The sequence below is a fragment of the Falco peregrinus genome, chromosome 10 (assembly GCF_023634155.1).
Source record: "Falco peregrinus isolate bFalPer1 chromosome 10, bFalPer1.pri, whole genome shotgun sequence".
NCBI lineage: Eukaryota > Metazoa > Chordata > Aves > Falconiformes > Falconidae > Falco > Falco peregrinus.
In genome coordinates, this window is record NC_073730.1 from 24,140,628 (window position 1) to 24,163,513 (window position 22,886).

General features: G+C 63.6%; 1 protein-coding gene across 1 annotated transcript; it reads right to left on the reverse strand.

Moving 5' to 3' along the window:
• Window positions 1-171: 171 nt before the first annotated feature.
• On the reverse strand, window positions 172-22,453 carry PTCH2 (patched 2). Its single transcript, XM_055815637.1, is given in 25 exon segments — window positions 172-1,566; window positions 1,684-2,097; window positions 2,267-2,500; window positions 3,045-3,144; window positions 3,417-3,559; window positions 3,709-3,846; window positions 4,401-4,684; window positions 5,205-5,385; window positions 5,475-5,617; window positions 5,890-6,202; window positions 6,287-6,692; window positions 6,814-6,932; window positions 7,012-7,137; window positions 7,226-7,318; window positions 7,442-7,597; window positions 7,675-7,806; window positions 8,035-8,182; window positions 8,545-8,666; window positions 8,767-8,962; window positions 10,932-11,023; window positions 11,256-11,325; window positions 11,448-11,637; window positions 21,641-21,833; window positions 22,153-22,251; window positions 22,253-22,453. Coding segments are annotated over 24 exon segments (4,293 nt in total). The 3' UTR covers window positions 172-1,566.
• Window positions 22,454-22,886: the final 433 nt, after the last annotated feature.

The following is a 22,886-nucleotide window of genomic DNA, read 5'->3' on the forward strand; positions in this document are numbered from 1 at the left end:
CCTCACCCCAAGCCCTGCCAGCAGCCCCCAGCCCCTCATGGCTCCGGGGTTGGTGACACATGCAGGACAGGCTGACAGCCCCCCCCTCCCCGTGCCACACACCCCACTCCACACCGTGCGCCCCTCCTTGCACGTTTGCACATCCCATTGCATGTGTGCACACAGCAGGGTCTGTCTCAAGCATCCCTCCCCCCCCGCCACCTCTGCCCCCCAGAAGAAAGGGCTAGACACGGCAGGTAATTTATATATAATATATATATTTACTCTTTAAAAATAAACCTTCGGTCCCCACTACCGCCTGTACAAACTACAAAAATAAACCTTTGCTCTCTTTGATATAAATAACTTAGATGGCGTGTTGGGGGGGGGGAGCTGCCCGCCGTGCCCACGCCTGGCACGGGGACGGGGTCCCCAGGGCCACCCCAGCTCAGTGGCAGTGTCTGGGGGCCGGGGGGGCTGGGGCTGTGGGCACAGCAAACACCGCTGGAGTTAAAGTGCTGGGTAACGGTGCAGACGGTGCCCGGGATGGGGCTGGGGACAGGGACAGAGGCTGGCCTGGGGACAGCCCTGACGTGCGGGGACAGCAAGGACCACCCCAAGGACACACACACAAACCCCCCGCAAAACCCTGCCCGTGTGGTGGAAACCGCAGGCTCCCTGGCTCCGCCGCGGCACATCCCTGATCTCCAGCCCTCCCGTGTTCGCCAGTGGGGAAACTGAGGCACGGAGCCGCACACCGGAGAGGGGTGAGCTGTCCGTGGCTGCCCAGCACCCCGTGGAGCCGGGGCATGGACCAGGTGTGTGCCCCTACCCTGGGCTCCCGCTGCCTCCGGTGGGCAGCCCCGTACCGGCAAAGGGGCTGCCCCCTCCCTGCCTGCACCCGGGGCAGCTGGGCGGGGCTGTAGGCTGAAGAAATAAATCTTTTAAAATAAGCTTAAAAATATATATCTCTCTATAGATAGTTTCCCTTTGCAATAAATAAAGGTGGGGGGTGCCCGCCCCAGGCCTTGCCCACGGCACCCCAGGGCACAGCTGGCTCTGGGGCTGCCCCCTTATCAGGATGGGGGGCATCAGGGCACCCTACTGGAGCACCCCAGCTTGTGGCCCGGGTTGGGGGTCCCAGGAGGAGGTGATGGGGAGCAGGCAGAGACCCCGCAGTGGGGGAGCTGGTAGGGCACCAAGCCCGCCTTGCCAGCAGCTCCAGAAACAGAGTGGGGGCGGGGGAGGAGGGGTTAGTGCTTCCATTTCGGGGAGGGGGAGGGGGGGGGGCAACAAGCCCGGGGCAGGGAAACCCCACACCCTGGGTGAGGGGGACACAGCACCATTGGCACAGCCCCCGCTAAGGGACGTGCAGGCACAGGGTGGCCTGCACACAGCTTGCATAGAAGTGCCAGCCTGCCCTGCCGAGCCCCTTTGGGGCAGGTGTGGGGGTGCCAGTCCCCCTCGGCCGAGACCGGGGGGGGCACCGCCGCTCCGGCGATTAGCAGCACGATGTGGGCGACCCTGCTCTGCACCCTCCTGTGCCTGCTGGGCGCTGGGGAGATGCTCTGCCCAGGAGCCAGCAACCTGTGGGGTGAGAGAATGGGGGGAGGGGCGGTCAGCTGGGTCCCTCCAAACCCACCCTGCACCCCCACGCCGCCACGCAGAAGCCCCGGGGCAGGGTGCCTGTGCCCCCAAGCTCACCTAGCGCCGGGTGCCTGCCCCGCTGCGTCCCATGCTCTGCATCTCGAAGGTGTCAGGCCCAGCAGTGCCACTGGTGCTGGGTACACTGGGCTCCTCCAGGCAGTCCCGCTCGCCACCAGCAAAGCCCTCGGGGCCAAAGTTGGGGTAGGAGCCAGGCAGTGTGGGGTGCAGGGCCACCGTCACCGAAGCAGTGGCAGTGACGGTGGTGTAACTGCCGGCAGGACCCTGCAGGTGGGTGCTGTAGGAGGGCAGGGCTGTGGCGGGGGCTGGCCGGGCGCCCGGTGCGCAGGGCTGTGGGTAATCTCGGGGTGGTGTGGGGCACGGCTCCCCGAAGGGCAGGGGCGGTGCGGGCTGTGGGCCGGGAGCCTCCTTCTTCCCCTGGACCTCTGGGCTGTCCTTGTAGGGTTTCAGCACCTGGAGGGGGGACATGGAGCATGAGGGCCCCCAGCCACGATGAGCATCCCTTTGGCAACCCCAGCAGCATCACAGGGCACCCACGAGCCCCCATTCCCAGTTTTATCCATGACCCTCTCCCAGGGGATGCCAGGCAGCTGGTGATGCCATGGTGGGCAGAGACACTCACGGTGATGCGAGGGAAGCTGGGGTCCTTGCCGGCCTCCAACAAGATGTGTGCCGGGGCTGGGGGCACAATGAACGGCCCCCGGGGGCTGCCTGGTCCCATGCTATCTGCGTCCGAGGGGTCAGGGAAGGTGGCAGGCCATGCTGGGGCACGCCGGACATACAGCCCCCCAGGGCCCAGGCATGGGGGCACCGGCTCTGGTGGGGGCAGGCGGGGGACGTTATCAGCCGGGGATGCCTGGAGAGAGAGGGGACAGCGTCAGAGGGACTAGGGAAGTGGATGGAGGGATGGAGAATAGAATATGGAATAGAGGGATGGAGAATAGAATATGGAATAGGGAAGTGGATGGAGGGATGGAGAATAGAATATGGAATAGGGAAGTAGATGGAGGGATGGAGAATAGAATATGGAATAGAGGGATGGAGAAGTGTGGGGGCAGCAGGGAGCATGGGGTGATGGCTGTGTGGGGTGAGGGAGATACAGGGTGAAGCAAGCATGGGGTCAAATTGGTCAGGGAGGGATGGGGGGAGTCGAGTGTGGGGTGAGGAATGGGGTCAAGCAGGTATGGGGCAAGTTGGATATGCGGTAGAGACAGGATGGGGTAAAGCAGGGATGGTACAGGGTGAGGGATGGGCTGAGATGGGTATGAGGAAGGTTGGACTGGATAAGGCAAGGGTGGGTATAGGGTGAAGGGGGGACAGGGTGAGGGGCAATGGGGGATGAAGAGACATGGGTACAGAGTTGAGGAGGGACAGGGAGAGATGGGAGGGGGGTCTTGTACCTCAGGGGGTGGCCCAATGACAGAGAGCAGGACTGGCAGTAGCACCAGCCCATTCAGCAGCCCCAGCAGCGTCAGGATGGTGAGCACCGCAAAGAAGTACCTGGGTGGGCCACAGGCAGAGAGGGTAAGCAGGCACAGCCATCAGGAACCCCGTCCCACCCCAGACACAGCTTCCCACACCACACACTCCAGCCCCTCCATGTCTCCCCAGCCTCCATGCAAGACGGGGTGGATGTGCCCAGCAAAACACATTCTCGCCAGCTGCCCCACCTCCCCCCCACCAGCCAGGGGGGCTGCCATGCTCAGCAGCCTCCGCTACCAAAGCTTTTGGGGTGCAGCAAGTGGCTGGTTTACGCCAGGCCCAGTGCTCACCTCATGATGAAGTCAAACTCTGAGCCAGCCAACATGAGGACGCCCAGGAGTGTGGAGACAGCACCATCCATCACGGGGGCAAAGGTGTGCTCCAGTGCTGCAGCTGAGCGCACGTTCTTGCTCCCCACAGCTGTCAGGAAGCCCTGCATGGGATGGGGATGTGACGCGGGGCTTATCCCCATGAGCCATCCATGACGTGGCCACTCATCGGCACATGGCCAAGGGGATGAGAGTGCCAGGGAGTGGGAACTGGGGTGCCCTAAGGCTGGGCAGGGGGTCTGCCTGTGCTTACCAGGGCCACATGGACAGTGAACTCTACACCGATGCCCACTGAGGCGATGAGGATGACCACAGGGATGGCGCTTAGCTTGATGCCCATCAGCCCCATGATGCCAAACAGCTCCACTGCCATCATGGCCAGGATGGAGACCTGGGGCAAGGGGGTGTCAGTGAGGGGTGGCTCTGACCAGCTGTCCCCTCTGTCCCTCCACTTGTCATGCCCCATCCTACCCCTCCATATAGGGCAGCCTCACCCCATTACCCCTTTTCCCTCTGTTCAGGCTGTCCCTCTGTCCCATTTTTGGGGGTGGCCCTCACCCTCCATGCTCACTACATGTTCCTTTCATAAGGGGTGTCCCTGATCCCTCCATACGGGTCCCCTACACACCGTCACCTCCGTATGGGTATTCCCTTCAACCTCCTCTGCATGGATATCCCCAGACTCCTGTCCCCTCCATATGTTCCCTTCATCAGCGATGCCCCTGATCTTTCCATACGGGTGTGTCCCACCCACTGCCACCTCCATACGGGTGTCCCTTCCACCCAGGGTGCCCCTGGCCACCCCAGCACCCCATCCCCACAAAGCAGGTGCCCAGGACCACCCAGCAGGATGGGAGCAGGGCTGTATGTTCCTGTCCCCATGCACCAAGAGGGCAGCATGGCCAGCTGCCTGCCCCGTCCCCATGCATCAGGGTGCGTACTCACGATGATGCCGGCCGTCCAGGGGTTGAGCAGCAGCAGGGCACAGACGAGGAAGGTACAGGCCAGCAGGATGCTGATGGCCAGCAGGAACCAGTGGCGCAGGCCAATGTACTGCTCCCAGAAGAGGAAGGGGTAGCCGCTGGGGTAGCTCAGTACCCCGTGGCGCTGGGCAGCCTCCCGGCAGATGGCCCGCACGCTCTCGATCGCCTCCACAAAGTCAGCTGTGCGACGCAGCCCGCTCAGGTAGAAAGGGAACTGGGCGAACTCCAGGGGCTGGGCTGCTGGGACTAGGGAGGAGAGCACGGGCAGTATGGGGGTACAGGCAGCACAGGAGCGCAGGCAGCATGGGGGCACCTCAGCCACACCAGCCTGAGTGCTGTCTGGGCACCACAGGGCTGGGCAGCGTGTGGGGAGCAGGCTGGGGGCAAAAAGGAGAAGATTTCTCTGCCAGCAGGATGCTTGTGAGGTAGGGGGTAACGGGAAACAGGGGGTTCTCTGCAGGGGCATGTTTGTGGGGCAGAGGGAAAACAGAGTGGAGGGGCTTCTTTGCGGTGAGATATTCATGGGCTGGAGCAGCGTGTGCTGCTGCGTGCTAAGGGCACAGTGGGGTGCTCAGGGTGTGGAGTGCAGGGGACAAGCATGGGGCACGGGGAAGCAAGGCAGTTTCTCTACCAGAAGATGCTGACGGGATGAGGGATGTGGGGGATTTCTCTCGGGGGGGATGCTTGCAGGTCAAGAGAGGTGCAGGGAGCGGGGTCCTCTGCAGGAGGATGCCAGGGGGCAGGAAGGGGCCATTGCGTCACTCACTTCGCAGGTTCTCGCCCGTGGTGTCGTACTTGTCATGGATCCACTCCGGTGGCGGGGGGTAGAAGTTGGCCTGGGAGGCAGCGAAGCCCAGAGGGTCGTTGCTGGCCCACACCGTCAGGCAGATGTAGAAGGTGTCAGGGGGGATGATGCCATTCTCATCCACCAGCCGCCGGGTGGTCAGCTATGGGGAGAGAGTCAGAGTGGGTATGAGCTGGGCGGTGGGCACAGAGTTGCCCCCAGCCCAGTTGCCCCAGCCCCGTCCCCACGCACCTGGTTGAAGTTGAAGGGCTCCTTCTTGTTGCCAGTCTGGATTAGGAGCTTGTATGCCAGCGCCCCATCCTCAGAGCCGTTGCGGTAGCTGTCATGGGTGATGCGCCCAGCTTGCCAGTCCCTGTCGAAGGTGGCCTGGAGCCCTGGGGACACATTGTGGGGGGTGAGCATGCCTTGGGGCACACCACCCCACACCGCATGCCATGTGCCCTGGGGAGCATGGTGCCAGCAGGATGGGCATGAAGAAACCCCAGGGCTCAGCTTGGCATTGTTGGGCACCCTGGGGACACCATGGGACCACTCTCCCCAGGGTGCCACACACGAGGGAAGGCATTCCCAGGCCAGTGGGGAGTATGCAGGCTGCGGGGGGGGTCCCTGGGCAGGTGATGTCATGGCAAAGAGGGACATCCCTTACCTCGCAGCCAGTCCTGGAAGTAATGGAGCCACATCTTGGGCAGGTCACGGTTGCCCTCCCGCACCACATACTTGACGGTGCTGAAGGCCTGGTGCAGGCTGAGCAGGGCGGCTTGGGCACCTGGGTAGTGGAAGCCACCCTTGGTGACGATGAACATGTTGTAGAAGGAGAAGTACTTGAACTGGGCTGAGATGAAGGCATGCGCCTTGGTGTCCCGTGGCACGATGTCCGTCAGATAGAGCCCATCGTGCACCATGGTGGTGCCGTAGAGGCTCAGCCCCAGCAGCGCCAGGAAGAGCACCACCACCACTGCCTGTGGGGACAGCAGGGGGGTCAGGCAGGGTCCTGTGCCACCGGCCCACTTTGGGTGGCATTGCCAGGACTTTCCCCTCCTCACCTTGGTCCGGGTCCGCAGGAGGAGCGGGGCGTACTTCTCCCGGGCAAAGTCAGCCAGGCTCCAGCGGCAGAAGGGCAGGGGGACACACTCCCGCCCACCCTTGGCTTCATCCAGCTGGGCCAGTAGGTCCCGGGTGGAGCTGGACGGGGTGAAGACCTGCGAGCCCAGGGGGTCCGTGGGGGGCAGGAGGACGGCAGGCGAGGTGCACACCTGGGAGGTGGGTGGCAGGACGGTGACGACATGGTGGCCTGAGGGGTCACACCGGGTGAAGGCTTGCACAGTGGTGGTAATCTGGGTGCTGGTGGCCACACCGGGGTGCCCATAAGGGGACGGGTGGCAGGCATGGTTGTCATTAGCATCGGCAAGCTCCTGGGGTTGGATCTGGATGACCCGCGAGGAGCAAGGGCTGTGGGGAAAGAGGAAAGGAGAGAGAAAAGGATGAGAAGATGTTGAGGGAGAGGAGCAGTCACCCCGTTCGGGGGGGACCCACGGGGTCAGCCCCATCCCCGTCAGCCTGGCACTGGTACCTGTAGAAGCAGCAGAGGATGTCAAGCCGGCGTTTCTCCCGGCGGTGGAGGTCCAGGCTCAGGATAGCAGGAAAGACAAACAGCACCATGGCGAAATTGAACACCACAACCACTGCAGCCTGCGGGCACAGGGGGACATGTCAGAGTGGGGTCTGGCCATCCCTTCCTGCTCCCCGTGGACAGGGACCCTGGCCCTACCTGGAGGGAGAAGGCACGCAGGGCAGGGATGGGCACCAGGGCTGCCATGAAGAAAGCGATCATGTTGCTGACAGAGGTGAGAGCCACGCTGGTCCCCGTGCGCTTCAAGCACTCGCCCGTCCGCTCCTGCAGGGACAGAGGGAGCGGGTGATAAGAGGGGCCACAGGGAGGTGGGAGGGGGCCAGGGAGCCCCCAGGCAGGGCTGGGCACTCACCTTGAAGGGAATGTGCTGGCTGGTCTCGGTGAAGGCATGAGCCAAGAGGAACATGTCATCCACACCGATGCCAAGGGCCAGGAAGGGCAGGACCTGCCAGAGAGCAGCCGGTGTCAGTGGAGGGCACATGGCCACCACCTGGGAGGGGACTGACCATCCTGCAGCCCCCAGGGTCCCACCAGCCCTGCAGTACCCAGCTTTTCCCCCAGCACATACCTGGGTGGTGGCTGCATTGAAGGAGATGCCCAGCAGTGAGCAAAGCCCCAGGCCAGAGGCCACTGACAGAGCCACAAGCAGGACCCCAGCCAGGCCAACAGCCCCTTGGGACTTGGAGCAGTCCCACCGCAGCATGGTGACACAGGCATAGGCCAGCTGGAAGAGCACAGCGGGTTAGTGGGGATGGGGAGGGGACAGAGGGGGTGTGGGGGGTGGGGTGGGTGCACACACACCATGAGGAGGTAGCCCCCAGCCACCCGGATGGCGCTGACGTCGGAGAAGGACTTCATGATGTCGTTGAGCGTGGTGGTGGAGAAAGCATGGACGCTCTGCGTGGCATTGGGTGGGATGGAGTTCTGTGCCAGCTGCCAGAGGTGCACCCCGTTAGAGGAGTCACCTCCCACACTCCCTGGTACACCCCTTCCCAAGCCACCCAGGGTATCACCACCACCACCAACGGTCCCATGGGACCCACCAGACTACAAGAGAATGGTGCCAGGACTCATGGCCACATGAAAACCTGCGTGTGGGGGTATGCCACATACAGGTTCATCCCCGCCCAGCCCCATGCAGGGGCTGTTCCCGGTGCCCACCTCCACGAATTTCCTCTGCCAGGCCTCCAGGATGGCTCCCGCCTTCTCCTCGCTCCAGCTGATGTCATGGATTTCGTAGTCATCTTTGAAGTGCTCAAAGAGCTGCCGAGGGCTCATGAGGAGGAACATGGTCTGCAGGGCCTCGGCGCTGGGGGACAGGCATGCATCTCGCTGGGACCGGCTGCAGTGCCCCGGGATGCAGGAATGGGTCCGTCCCCCACCCCACGGCTCCCAGCCCCACTGCGGACACCCAGGAGAGGATTCAGGCATCCCTCCCTCCATCCCCCACCTTGCTCTGAAGCAATGCCCTGCTTGCCAGCCCCATACACTAGCCAGCCTCACACTACCTCCCAGACAGCCCCACAGCCCCTCTTGCAGCCAGGGCAGGTTCCCATGGGCACCAGATAAGGAAGAGGACAAGGGAATCCTGCCCCAAACTGTCCGAGGGGTGAGTGCTACAGCTGGGCCCCTGTGCCATGCCTGGGGTACCCACACCACAGTGGCTCTCACCGTAGCAGCTTGCCCTGGGAGTCTTTGGTCGTGCCACCTAAAATCAGCTCCTGCTGCCAGCGCATGAACTTCCTGGAGAAGCCATGGCAGCCCCCCGAAAGCTCGGCTGGGATGTCAGGGCTCTGTGGGTAAAAGGGAGGTGTCAGGGATGCAGGACTGTGGGGCAGACAGGAAAGCAGCGAGCTCCCACACACCCCCTGGTCCCCACGGGCTGTGACCCACCTGCTGACTCTGCTTGTTGGGGGCACTCGGGGGGCACTGGGGGTCCTGGGGATCCAGGCAGGGCCGCTCCATGTAAGCCTGCCCCACCTCTGCCTTGTCTAGCAGCTCTTTGAAGCCTTCCAGGGATGTGAACTGCCCCAGCTCCTCCATCAGCTGCAGAGGGTCCAGGTTGCTCCACTGGATGTCCGGGCGGCCCCTGGGGAGAGAGCAGGACTGGGGTGACGAGGCATGCCAAAACCTACACGTGATACCACCACCACTGCCATCTCATCCCATGGGTACCCTTGAAGGCAGGGTACAAGGATGCAGAGGAGCAGCATCAGTTCCCAGTGCATCCCCTACCCCCTCCGGGGGCCACCTGCGGCATCCCCCGTGCCCTACACAGCGCAGCAAGCCGTGCCGAGTCAACACTGCCCCGAGTCAAGTAGCGTGCCTGATCCTGTTAGGCTGGGACAAAGCGGGGGGAGCTGGCCCCGCTGCCTGGCCCCGCTTTGTGCAAGCAGTCAGGCCGATTACTGCCCGCAGGCTAACATCTTGATAGAGGGGAGCAGGCAGGCAAGGGGGCTCCAGGTATCCCCTCCAGCCCCTCCTGCCATCTCGCCTCAGGCTGGAGGTTTTGGGGCTCAGCAAAGGCTCCAGAGGCTCAGGATGGTGCTGAGAGCCGGGCACAGACCAGGTCCTTGGAGGTCCAGTGGGACCCCGTGGGACTTGGGTAACAGGGAAAAGGAGCTTTTCCATTGCCTGTGGATGCTCTGCTCCCTCCATCCCAGTCCGGGGTGCTGGGGGGCAGCTCCCAGCCTCACTCGGCTTCTTTTTTAAGACAGAAAGGACACACAAAAAAGCCAATAACCCAGCCCAGCGCTCCAAAGAGGGGAAGAAAAAGCCCCAAGCAAGTGTGGGCTCTGGGGAGAAATGCAGCCTAATAATTCATGAAGGCTGGCTGGGCCGGAGCCGGCCGCTCGAGATTCCCACATACCAACCGGAGCTGCTGCTGCTTCCAAAGAGAGCCCCTTTTATCTGCTTTCGCTTGCTTCACTGAGCCAGGGCAAATCCTTTTGTCTTTCCATAGATTGCTGCTCTTTGTTCTCCCAGCTCCCGCCCCGCTCACCCCTAGGCGTTAAAAAGGGGGACAAGTCCCCATGGGCTGGCTGGTGCTCAGCCGGGGTGCCCACCTGGGCACCCGCTCGGCCGGCTGCGAGGAGAGATGAGTCCCACCGCTACTGCGGGTGCCACCCTGCCTGCCACATACTCCAGCACCAGGATGCTGCCCACCCGGGCAGATGATGCCACCAGCATCCTGCTGGACGTGGCCACCCTGGCGCTGCTCGCTCCGGCTCCTGGCTGCTCCCCCGGCTGGGCTGGGGGGAACCTGAGATCTTGGGGGGGCAAAGCCAGTCCCCCAGTCCTGGCCGGGGATGCTGCGGCCCCTTCCCCCTCCTCCCATCCAGCAGCAGCCTGAATAAGGCCACTATTTCATCTGTTTGGCAAGGGGCAGCTTTCAGAGCAGCATTAGCATGAGAAAGCACAGGGCTGCGTTTGCTGACAATGCACAAGCCTCCCCGGCTCTCCCGGACGAACACACGCGTAAACAGAAGGAATGTGGGGGGGGGGGGGGGAGGCTCCCCCTGCCCAGCCCGGGTCCCCAGCTCCACCACTGCGGTGTGGGGAGCTGGATGGGAGTCACCCACCACCCACTCCGGGGACTCTGTGCCCTGTGTGTCCCTGGGCACAGCTCAGGAGCTTGGGTGCCTCCTCGCTACCGTGGCACCCACAAAGCGCTGGGGGCAGGGAGCAGCCCCCAGGGACCTGCCTGCGGCACAGCCTCGGCCCCTGTGTCCCCGTCCCTGGTGTGCAGTGTGGAACAGCCGGGATGGGCAGCTCCTACCCAGGGGCTGCAGAACCCCTGCGGCCGTGCAGCCCTGCCAGTGCCACCGAAGCCAGGCGGATGAGGCCAGGGACCTGTCTCCAAGGTGTTGACCCATCAGGACGAGTGATGGTGATGGGACCATCCCAGGGCCCAGCAGGACAAGCAGCAGCACCGAGGGACCTTGGGGTGGCTGGGCCAAGCTGCATAGGAACGTCAAGCACAGCCCCTCGGCAGTGCGCCCCCGGTCCCTGCTCCCATCCGTGGCCCCCCACACCCCAGCACAGCCCCCTGCACTCACGGGAGGTAGGCTGAGCCTCCCTGCAGCTTGGCACCTTCCCAGAAGCAGTCCAGGGGCGTCAGGATCACGCAGGGGAACAGCTTCTCTATCATCTGTGGGAGGAGGAGATGCGAGGGGTCAGCAGGGATGGATCAGGCCCTCCCTGCTCCCTCCCAGCCCTGCTGGGCTGCCCAGACCTGTGCCCTCCCGCACGGAGCTGGCCGTGCCATTGCAGCGCCTGGGGCTGGCAAGCCCCATTCCCACCACGGCCCACCTGCCCATTTGTTGAGGGACCGACTGCCTGTGGGGGGACTCCCTGGGGGCCACACCGTGCCCAGCACTCACCCTCTCGATCATGCCATTCTCAATGATGGGGACACCCGACTTGTAGCAGATCTTGTTCAAATCCCACGATCTGGAAAGGCAGGAGGAGGAGATGAGGATGAGCATCATCCCACAGGAGACACAGCAAAGGGTGGGGGGACATGCAGGACACAGCGGGGGTCCCCATCCCACCCTGTCCGGAGTCGGACTCACTTTCCGTACAGCGAGACTTGGACTTTGCTGGCGGCCAGGGCCGCCTCGAGGTGGAGCTGCAGGGCCTCCTGCGTCAGGATGTTCTCCCCCTCCCTCTTCGGGGTCTGGATCAACATCTGGGAGGTGTAGACAGACTCCTCACCCAGCTTCTCCTTGGTGTAGCGCAGCTCCTGGCTCACCCGGCTGCCCGCTGCGGAGGGGACCACAATGTGCCCTGTCTGTGCGAAGGCTGGTAGAGCCCCCGTTACACCACCCTGTCCTGCCCATCAGGATGCCCAGGGAAGGGGATGGGCTGGATCAAGGCCCCACAGCATCAGATGGTGCCACATGAATCTGGATCGGAGCGGGGGGGGGGCGCGCTTCTTGCAATGGGGTTCTGCAACAGCTGCATCCTCTGGGCACTTGCACCCAGCGCACCCAAGCAAGGAGCACCCCAGCCCACACCGGACCAGGCACCCCCCTCCCACCAGCACAGGCATTTCCAGCCCCAGAGAGGCCCACTGACTTTACTTTCCCTGGAAGAACCCTGCAGACCGACAGCTGATGAAGCAGATGGGACACATCCTGCCCTGCTCCCACCTGTGTGCTGTGGCGTGTGCTGCAGATGCCCAATACAACCAGCTCCTGATGCAGCAAGCAGAACTGGGGACACCACTCCCCATCCCTGCCAAGCTACTCCCTGGCACCCCAGGGTGGGCAGCGTTTTGGCTGTGGGGAGGGGTGGACACCCCCAAGTCCCCAACAGTGCAGAGTGCCCTGTGAGGGGTTTGGGGACAGGGGAGGGGCACAGCACTGGGGAACTCCATAGGACCCCTCTCCTCTCACCGAGGCGCTGGGAGCCATCCCCAATGGCAGCAGGAAGGCTCCCAGCACAGCGCGGCAGGGCCAAGGTTTCCGGGAGAAGCCGCCAACTCCATTTGCAGCCACCTCAGCGCAGAAGAGAAATCCCCTCCCGGCCAGCGCAGCAGGGCCGAGATCAAACCCTGCATGGCCTTTTGCACGGCAGAGCGCCATCGCAGGGACAGCCAGCCCCATCCCCGCTGAACGAGGGGCTCCCATCCCTCCTGGCACAGCAAAGGGGGACAGACACCCCCCCCGAGGAGGGTGGGAAGCCGATCCCGAGACACCAAGTGCAACACCCAGCCACCCTGCTCCCAAGTCCCTGCCCAGGGCAAGGGATGCTGCATGTAGCCCCCACCCCAGCACCACCCACCAGGGACACCCCAGGGTGCCTGGCATCGGGGCACATCCCAAGGCAGTGCTGCTGGCAAGGGGAAGGCTGGCTCCTGCCCAGCCCCGGGTGCTGGGGAAGCGGTGGTGGGGGGTGTCAGGATTCATCCGCACCGGGATGCTCCCTCAGCAAGAGGCGGGGGCCCCGGCGGGCCTGGCCCCCTGCCAGCGCCGAGGAGGCCGGAGCGAGACCACAAATAAGGAGCAGAATCTTCCCTTTTAATGACTTATTATATGGTTTGGTGTTTTTTTTGGCTTTTTTTTTTTTTCCCCCCTGCTTTTTGGGAACCGGGAGGGGAAGCGTCTTTATTGTTCCTGGCTGGGCTGGGGAGCAGCTGGTGTCCATCAGATGCCAGTTGGGGTGGAGGTTGTGCCAGGGCTGGGAAGGGAGGGGGGGAACGACACTGCCACGGCCTTTGTGTGTGTGTCAGAGGGGATGGCAGCGCCTGGGGCGAGGGGACGAGGACACAGGGAGGGTGGGTGTCACAGTGGGAGGGAATGGGACACCCCATCCCCTTCCTGGCAGGCTGGGAGGTCAGGCAGGAGGTGTACCGAGCTGCTCTGATCTCAGCTGCGCCACCCACGCGGAACCTGGGTGGGTGGTGGGACACAGCGATGGGAGGGTGCTCAGCATCGCCACCGCTCCCAGGGGACACATCCTGCTGCACCCCACGGGCATCTCCACCCAGCACGGCCACAGGAGGAGCCACACATCTGCAAGCATGGAGGGAGGGGCTGGGGGGAGCCCCTCAAAAAATTAAAGGGGGGGGGGGGGAAAGAAAGAGAAAATAAAAAGCCGTCCCTTGTAATTAGTGTTAATTTGGAACAGGGCACTGCAAGCCGTCAGCAAGCTTCAAAGGCCATGAGGAAGCCTCAAATTCCAACACCCTAATTAACCAAAGAGCAACATGAAAAGACAAGGCAGCACACACAGGGCTGCCAAGGACACTTCAAACGGGTGCGCACCCACCGGCCGGCCAGCCTGGGAGCGGGGCGAGACACCCCACGCTGCACGCAGCCCCCCAGCCCAGGGAAGGGGCTGGGGGGGGGCACCCCAATACCAACAATGAGTACGTTAATGAGGAACTGTATGTAATTTTTTTTTTTTTTTTTAATTCCAATTAACAAAGGGAGCCCTTGGCTTTTTCATGCAAAGGGCCCTCTGGTTCCAATCAGGCGCTCCGGTCCTGCTTATTAACAGCCCACTCTGCTCCCCGGCGGGGTTTGGCTTCACCCCCCCCCGGACCCCCCCACGGGGCAAACTGACCCCCATGCCCCCCAAAACACCACAGTGGGGACTGGGGGCAGGACAGTCCCTGGAGGCAGCAGTGCCTTGCGTGAGCATCCTCCCAGGGGTGGGTACCACTTCTGGGTACCACTGGCTGGGGGGTCATGGGGTGCAGTCCCACAACCGTGTGGGCTAGAGGGTGGATAAGACCCCAGCCCACCCACAGGCCAAACAGCCAGCGTGCAGAGCAGGCTCCCACCGTGCCCCAGTGGGGAAGGCATGGGTGCCAGGGTGGGGATGGGGACCCTGGCAGCAAGGGCAGCTGTGTGTGCAGCTTCCCCACCCCCCCCCCCCCGGCCATGCGGGGGGAGCACTCCCCGTAATTGCAGCATCCGCCACAAAATTACAGAGCAGGGCGGGAGCCTCCCTGCCCCCTTCCCGGCCACCCTGCCTGAGCCACCCCCCCACCCCCCGCCACCACTCCCCAAACCCTTCTGGCACAGGACCCACAGCCACAGCCCCGGCACTGCAACCAGCTCACCCTCACCCAGTGGGACCAGCTTGTGCCCTTGGTTGTCCTGGTGGGTGCCAGAGCTGCTTCACCCGCTGCCCAGCGCCAGCGTGCCCCCACCCCCCGCCCAGCCCCAGGCTGGGGTGGGGGAGGGACAGGGTTGCTGCTGCTCCTAGCCAAGACGGAGCCCTAGCCCCTGCATTTCCCCCTTGCATAGGAAGGGATCTGATCCAAGCTCACCCCACATCTCCCCGGGGCAGACAGCACCCCCCGCTCCAGCTCAGAGGGTTTGGGGTCAGAGCAGCCCATGCCAGGTCCTGCTGCCCCAGTGCAGCTGCAAGCCCCCCAGCACAGGGGTCACCACCACACAGCCACCCTGACATTCCACCATGCTCAGCCAGGGCAGGAGGGGGGCAAACCCCACAAGAGCCCTGTCTCCAAGCTCCCACAGGTGGGGGGCAGCAGGCTGAGCACACCGGGGCAGCATGCCCGGGTGACACAGGGAGGGCAGTGGGTCAGGGCAGGCTGCCAGCCCCACACCAAGCCCTCCCTGCCTGGCAAGGGCAAAGGAGGGCCATGAGAGGTACTGGGGGCCATGGAGAGGCACCAGTGTCCCTCCTAGCAGATGCATCCTGTTGCAAGGACCACTCTGTATCCCCAGGGCAGGTGGAGGCTGTGGTCAACAGCAGTACCACTGCTCTGCAGATGGGACCCAGGCACTGCCAGCAGCTGTCACCAGTGCTTGGGTGACCTGGGAGGGAGCATGCCTGGGTAAACATCCTCACCTGGCCTCTAAAAAATTAAAAATAATCAGGCCCTGTCCTCCTGCCTGGTGTAACAGGGCTATGGGATGTGGCAAGTCCCAGATTTAGCTGGTCCACAGGGTATCCTGCAACCCTGAACCAGCTCCAGCCATGTCCCCTGGCAAGTGAAAAGCTGTGGGCAGTAAGGGGGTGGTGGTGTTCCCTGGGGAGCTGCCCCTTTTCCACACCACAACATCCTAATGCCAGGGCTAGAAACCCCGACTCAAGTCCACAGCTGGGAGGGGGGGGGAAGGTCATGCTGAGATCCCCTGGAAAAAGCCATCCCCCACAGGGATCCCCCCTTCTGCAGCACCCCACCACCACAAGGGGCACACACTGGACTGTCAAGCCATCCCACAGCACAGACCAAGTGCATCCCACTGGCAGATATGCCCACTCCTGGGCGATTAAAGCTCCCAGGGGCATCGGGGAGATGCCAGCACCATCCTGCATCCCGTATACCCTCCTGCATCTCAACAGGAGGGGGTCCCAAGGCACCGCCCCGAGCATCCCTCGGCTGGCCGCTTCCCCGTGCTGAGCAGCGCGCAAGCCAGAGGCCACCTTCAAAGTGTTGTGGGGCGGATTAGCTGGATTAGGGAGGCAGTGAAAGGACCCATGCTGCTCCGGAGGAAGTCTCGCCCAGGGCACACTGAAAGAGCCATTTTTACCTGTCCTGGCCGCTACCACCAGCCTCGCCAAAAGCCCCGCAGCCCCGTCCTGTCAAAACAAGTCCTCCCGGCCCCATTCACCCCACGGCGCAGGGCCGGCCCCGGGGAAGGGGAGGGGGGGTGGGGGTAGGTGGGTGGCAGATGGGTGTCCCCAGAAGTGCGAAGGATGACTGAGGGCTCGCTGCTGGCCCAGTGCCTCCAGCTCCCACCAAACCCAGCCCCACCAAAGGGGCTCCCACCACCCGGCTAAGTCAAGAGGGGTGGCAGAAGAGGGGGCTGCCTTTAAAAAGCCAGCAGCAGAGGGGCTGAAAGGGCCCGTTTGGGGCCAGCTCCACAGCCAAACCCCTTTTGTTTAACAGCAAAGCTAAATTAATGTCTTTATTACCCCAAATCGCGGGGGTGGCGGTTCCCAGCGCAGGGAGGGGGGCAGCCGGGGGCTCGCACCGCCCCGGCCGGCACCGAGGGGACAGCACAACCCCCGAAAAAGAGGGGGGGAAAAAAAAGGGGGGGAGAGGGGATTCAGTTGGGAACTATTCACCGCTAAGACTCCTGTCAGCATTGACATAAATTTCCACTGGTGTTGGCATTTAGGCATTTGCCATTTCCATATGTATAGGGCTGCCTGTACTAATTATGCTAATCACCCCCTCTGTTGGCTGCTGTGAAAAATGGCCACATTAGGCACTCCACTGCTTGCTAATGTCACTTAATGTGTGGTTGAAACATACATTCATCCCCCTCTGAATGGTGAAATTTTTCCACATTGCTGGCTTCATTCAGGCAAGAAATGAATTTTTTGAACTCAGACCACTTTTCCAGGCCCGAGGGAGAGGCAGATAATAAAACCCTCTTCTCGGGCCCTGGCGCTGCCCCCTCCCAGCCGCCAAATAACATTTAAAACGCAAAAAAAGAGCCCCCCTCCCTAAGTCCATGGATATGTCCAAGTTAAAAAAAAAAAAAAACACACACACACACAAAACCCCCACCAAAACACAAAATCCCCACTTTCTAGGAAATACAAAAAAAACAACATATAAGTTGAAAAGCAAAGCAAAATGGATAGGGGCAGATAAGCCACAGCCATCTGTAAAGAGTCTCCCAGTCTCTTTGGGTTAATTAGCAAAATTTTCCAGCCTGAAAAAGCTGACTGAGCTGTCAAGGAAGGGAAAAAGGAAAAGCAAGAGGTTTTTGCACTCGCCTCCCAAAGATATATGAAGGCAAACTGCCTGCACCTCATATTTGGGCGGGTGGGGGGCTTCTGGGTGAGCCCCCCCAAGAAGAAAGGTCCTTCCAGAGCCAGCTGGGGCTGGGAGGGAGAATGTGCTTTAGAGCAGACTGCAGAGCCAGGCAGGCAGGTTTTTGGGATAACAGGGACCTCGGCACTTCATGGCAGCAGCACCCCAGCTGCCCCTCACTCCCCTGAGCCCCCAAGGATGGGATCACAGGGTCCCCAAGGATACCCAGACCCTGCAAACAGAGAGGACTGCAGGGTCCCAAAGGAAAAATCTCATCAGGCCAGGCAGGAGGGGGGCTCAGGGAGCCTGGGCTGCCCCTTCTGTCCCCATGGGTTGATACCTGTGTCACCATGCCCAGAGAGAAGTGGGGACCCCATCCCCACAGGATGCCCATCTGGGGATGGAGTGGGGACATGGCAGCCCAGAAGCCATCCCTCGGGCACGAGGCCAGATCCCAGTGGGCATCTCACTGCCCCAGCTGCAAGGGCAAGCTGCCGTTAGAGCCCCCACGCTGCTGGCACCAGCCCCACGTAGCCCCCCTGCCCTGCACCCTGGCTTCGCCTGCTCCTTTCTCTGCCCCCCACGCCAATATCTCGCCCCACAAAACCCACCTGCCAGTAGCAACGAGACCACCCACCTCTCTCCATGCCCACCCAGGAATGGCCACAGTACCCCACTCCCCTCCACAACTGCTGCCCCACACACACCCCACTCCGTGGGTCCCACCAGGCACCGTGGGGACAGGGGCTGGGAAGAATGGCCACACAGATGGTCTCCCCAGGACGCAGGCAGGGTGGGGAGGGCGTTCAATCCCCATCCTTGGCTTTCTGTTGTGCCTATCCCATCCCTGACACCCCTCTCTCTGCAAAGACGGAGCCAGCCAGGGTCCCTTCTCCTGCTTGCCCCTGCCACAAGGGGAGCCCCAGGCTGCGCCCCAACCCTGCCCTGGGTGCTGGGGAGGGGGTGCCCTGTGCCAAGTCCTGTTGCAGAGGTCAAGGAAAGGCAAAAGCTATTGCCAAGGGGATTGGGGGTGTCTTGGCTTCATGCCCCAAGTTGGGAACAAGGCAGCAAATTCCCCTCACCCCCATACCACACAGCCCATTTCATCCCACCAGCATATTCGGGGTGTCCCTGACCCCCTCCAGGAAAGGGACAGGGTCTTCTCCGAGGAGACTCGGCAGCTCTTTGAGAGTGCAACGGCTGCGCGGGGTGCTCGGCTGTTCCGGTTAGGAATTAACCCGGCCTTCCTTTGAACCGGCCCTCAGCACTATAAATCAGGCAGACCCATTCACCACCCAGGGCTCTGCCTGCCCGGAGCTCGCCACCCCGGCCCCTTGGCCCTACAGACTCCCTGGGAGAGCCGGGAACAGCTGCCAGGTGTCTAGAGGTAACTCAACACTCGCCGCTAGCCAGGATTTCAAAGCCTCCGAGTGGCTAATTGCTTCGGAGGAGCCTAATTGAACATTTCCACAGTCGAGTCCAATTTATGGGGTGACACAGTCTCCTTCCATCTCCCTAACAGGGATGTGGGTCAGGCACAACCCCAGGAGACCACAAGCACTCCCCAGCCAGCCCCCAGTCTGCAAGGCTGAGGATTACACCCCCAAACTGGGACATGGGAGTTTGTGCTTTCCCATGGCAGCCAGGGTCACAGCCCAGGCTCAGGGGGACATGCCACCAGCATGGCCCCAACGCTGACCCCAGCCATGGGGCCAAAGCAGGGCTGCCCACCCTGTCCCCCTTTTGGGGTGGCGTTGGGGTGGGTGCCTCCATGGAAAGCAGCTCCCGTCCCTCCCTTGCCCACCAGCTCCCAGGGGGCTGAGCCAGCAGGGGCAGCCTGGTACAGGGTCACGCTCCACTCCCGTGGGGTTGGGACCTCACCTGGGTGAGGTGGTTTGTGTTGGAACATCACCAACCCACATCCCTCAGCCTGGCTAGGCAGAGGCAGGTGATCAGGTACAGACTGTTGCAGGGCGTCATCAGAGGCTTCCTGGACCCTCAACCACCCTGCCTCTGAGCTGGAACCTGCTGGCCTAGGACAATGGGACCAGGACTCCCTGCACACACACCCTGCCCCTCAAGACACCCCACGGTGCTGCCTCGGGGCTGGGACAGACCCTGCTCCTGCAAACATCTCCTTACATATGCAGAGAGGCAAGGAGCTGGGATCACCTGGCACTCTGGGGATCTCAAAGCTTTGGGGCCAGGCTGATGTGGGCACCAGCAGCACTGCCTTGACCTGGCACAGAAATGTCAGGCTTGCTGCAGAGGGAGCCTGAGCAACATCTGCCCCTGCACACCCAGGGATGGGAAGAAGCAGTGGCTGAGAAAATCCCGATGCAGTTTAAAGTGCTCAGGATCCAGCCGCACAGTCTGGGAAATTGTGTTCCGCTCCCCAGGGGCAGCCCAAGCCCTCCTGCCTCCCAGTAATGCACATCTCCACACCAGCAGGACAGGGTCCAGAGATCAGGAAGGGCTGGCTACACCTGAGGACACCAGGGGATGCTTTGATCACACCAGAAAAGGCAGACGCTGAGGCCAGCAGAGAGGCAAGGACCCATAGATGTTATGGGGAAGGGGAAGCAGTCCCACAGCTGATACACAAGACTGAAAGAGCCACTGCAAACCTTTCTTCCACACCCTGGCTCACGCATGCCCATCAGGGACCCTGCAGGACTACAGCCACACCAGCCACATCATCCTTGGTGGTCGCACGTAGTGCCAATGCCTGAGGACAGCCTCCCTGAGCACGCTGGGGCCGTGCCACCCAGGAGCAAGGCACGGAAGGGTCTGCCCCAAATGCACACTCCTGGAGGAAGAGCCCTCCCAGGAAGACCAAGAGGGGTCCCGAGCAGCACCCCACAGAGCACCCCCAGCACTGCACACCACCCCCACCCCAAGCACTACAAATCCAGGGCAGGAGCTGTGTGCCGACCCAAGCGCACCCACTGCCCAGGAAGGGATAGGACACCCCAGGGTTAGCAGTTTTTCACTATGGTGTAAAAATAAATAAATAAATAAAAAATTCCAGCTCCAAAGGTGCCCCAGTCATGAGAAAGAGGCGGCTCCTCAGAGAGGCCCCCTGACACCCACACCACAGTGCAGGGGAAATGTGCCCCAAGAGCAGGCACAGTCCCCTCCTGGCTGTACCCACACAGGCAGGGAAGCATGGTGGGGCGCAAAGCGTGCGTGCAAGAAAAGCTGGGTTTCTGGGCACTTCCAGCCATCCCCAGGCTCAGCCACATCCCCACCCTACTCTCCACCCTGATGCGTTGCAAGTCCCATTCCCCCCCCCCCCCCCCCCCCCCCCCCCCCCCCCAACAGGAACAACCACAGCCGCTTCCCTGGCTCCGGCCGTGGTTGCACAAAACACAGACTCCTTGCAACCCCAAAAGCACAATAAAAATCCAATGGAGCTGGAGCCGCGACCCGGAGCAAAGGAACCACGGAAGAAGCACGTCCCTCCTCCAGCAGCCACCACTTAGGCGCCGGCCGGACCAGGAGGTATCACTGGATTTCTCTGCTACGTGTTGCAGAGGAAAGGGGTGATGGAGACAAGATGGGGGGACGGGACACAACACACACGAACACTCCTCAGGAGTGGGGAGCAGGTGGGAGAGCCAGGCATTCCTGGGCAGGGGTGCGTGCATGCATGTGTGTGAGAGCAGGGCTTTTTTTTTTTTTTTTAATAAAAAAAAAAAGGGGGTGGGAGAGCAAAGTTGCTTCTATTGTTGAACCAAATCCAAGAGTAGCTGAGGACCACACAGGGAGCGGGGCGTGGGGGAGGAGGCAGCGCTCCCGCACAAAGATGGCTGACACCCCTCCGCTGAGCAACATCTGCCCCTGCACAGCACCCCGCCGGGGACCCCAGGCTGCCAGAGCCCCCCCGGCCCGCGCCTGGCAGGGATGGGGAGCGGGGGCGCCATGCGAGGCGCTGCCCCCCCCCCCCCCTCCCCCGGACCCCCAAAGTAGGAGGGGAAGCGCAGGGAAAGTAAATCCCAGCGCCGGGAAGCAGAGCTGCAGGGAGAGGGGAGAGAAAATCCACGCCGGAGTTACTAATAACAAAGGAGGGGGATCAGCCGCTTCCACTCGGAAACGGGGATTTGCTCCCGCCTGACCCTGCCCGCCGCCGCGTCCCCTCCGGGCAGGGCTCCCGGCCGGCACCGGCACCGGCCCCGCCGCGCTGCGGGGCTGCGGCCGCCCCCGGGGGCGCTGCCCGCGGGGAAGGGGGTGCCCACGCGCGCGCGGGGGACACGCGCCCCGCCGCCGCCACGCACCCGCCCCACCGCACGCGCGGGGACGCGCCCGCACCTCGGCGGCGGGGGACCCCCGGGCGGGACACGCGTGGGGGGTCCCTTCGCGACACGGCACCACGCACCCGCGCGGACGGGACCTCGCGCCGCGGGCGGCCACGGCCCCGCCGGCGGCACCGTCCCCCCGCCCCGCGCTGTCACCTGCCCGCGAGCCGGCCCGCGCCCCCGTGCCCACGGGGGGCTGCTCCCGCGGGGCCGCGCTTACCTTCCACCCAGAGGTGCTCGATGTCGGTCTCGATGGACGCCACCCGCAGCCCCACGGCCAGCGCCCCGAACACCAGCAGCCCCACGAAGAGCACCTTCCCGCAGTGCCGCTGGATCCGGCAGCCCAGGGCGAAGAGCAGCGCCTGAAAGCGGGCCCGCAGCCACAGCGGAGCCCTCTGGCCCACGGCCCGGCCCTGGGGAGAGGGCGAGGATCAGACCGGGAGCGGGTGAAGGAAGCCCCTGGCCCGGGGAGGGGTGGGGGGGAGTCCGCTGCGCGGCGGGACGCCCGCGGCGGCCGCTCTCCGTGGGCTGCGGAGCGGCGCCGGGACCCCCTCCGGCACCCGCGATGCCAGAGGTCCCCGGCCGGGGAGAGAGCGGGGTGCCCGAGCCGGGGGACACGGGGGTACCCACACCCGCTCCGCCCCACACCCCCGCAGGCTCCTCCGCGCTCTCGGCGCCCCCCCCAGCCCGGCTCGGAGCCCCCCGCGGGAGCGGGCGATGCTCGCCTCTTACCTCGGGCAGCGGCTTGCGGCGGGCAGCGCGGAGCGGCGGCGGCGCGGCGCGGGGGGGCTCGGCCGGCATGGCGGGGCGACTGGCGGGGCTGGGCACCCCCCGTTATGTGGGGCCGAGCGCAGCGGCGGCGGCCCCCATGCGCGCGGCGGGGCCGGTGGCGGTGCAGCGCGGTGCCGGTGCGGAGAGCTGTGTGCCGCCGGCCGCCCGCCGCGCCTCTAAAGGGGAGGCGGGGGCGGGGGGCGCCGGGGGCCGCGCCGCCGCCGCCGCTCCCATTGGCCGCCGCCGCCGCGGCAGCGCCCATCGCCGCTGCTAGGCAACGGCGCGCCCGCCGCCGGCGGCCACACACGGCGGCACCCCCTACCGCCCCCCCCGCCCCGCACGGCCCGGCCCGGCCCCGCCGCGGGGGGGGAGCGCGTCCCGCCCCCGCCCGCGGACAACGGCACCCCCCCGCGCCCCGCGCCGGCGGCCCCCCCTACAGGCACCCCCAGGGATGGGCAGGTGTCCGCCCCCCCCCCCCCCGGCGCCCAGCAGCACCGCAGGGGGGGGCACCCCCCACGCTGCCACCCCCGCCGAGGGTAGGCAGCCCCCCCGTAGCTGTCCCCCGAGGATGAGCACCCCGCAAGCAGGGCAGCCCCCCCCTAGCCAGCCTCAAGGCTGGGCATCCCCCTGTAAGCACTCCCCTTAAAGGTAGGCGGGCCCCCCGTAGCTGTCCCCCAAGGACGGGCACCCCATAA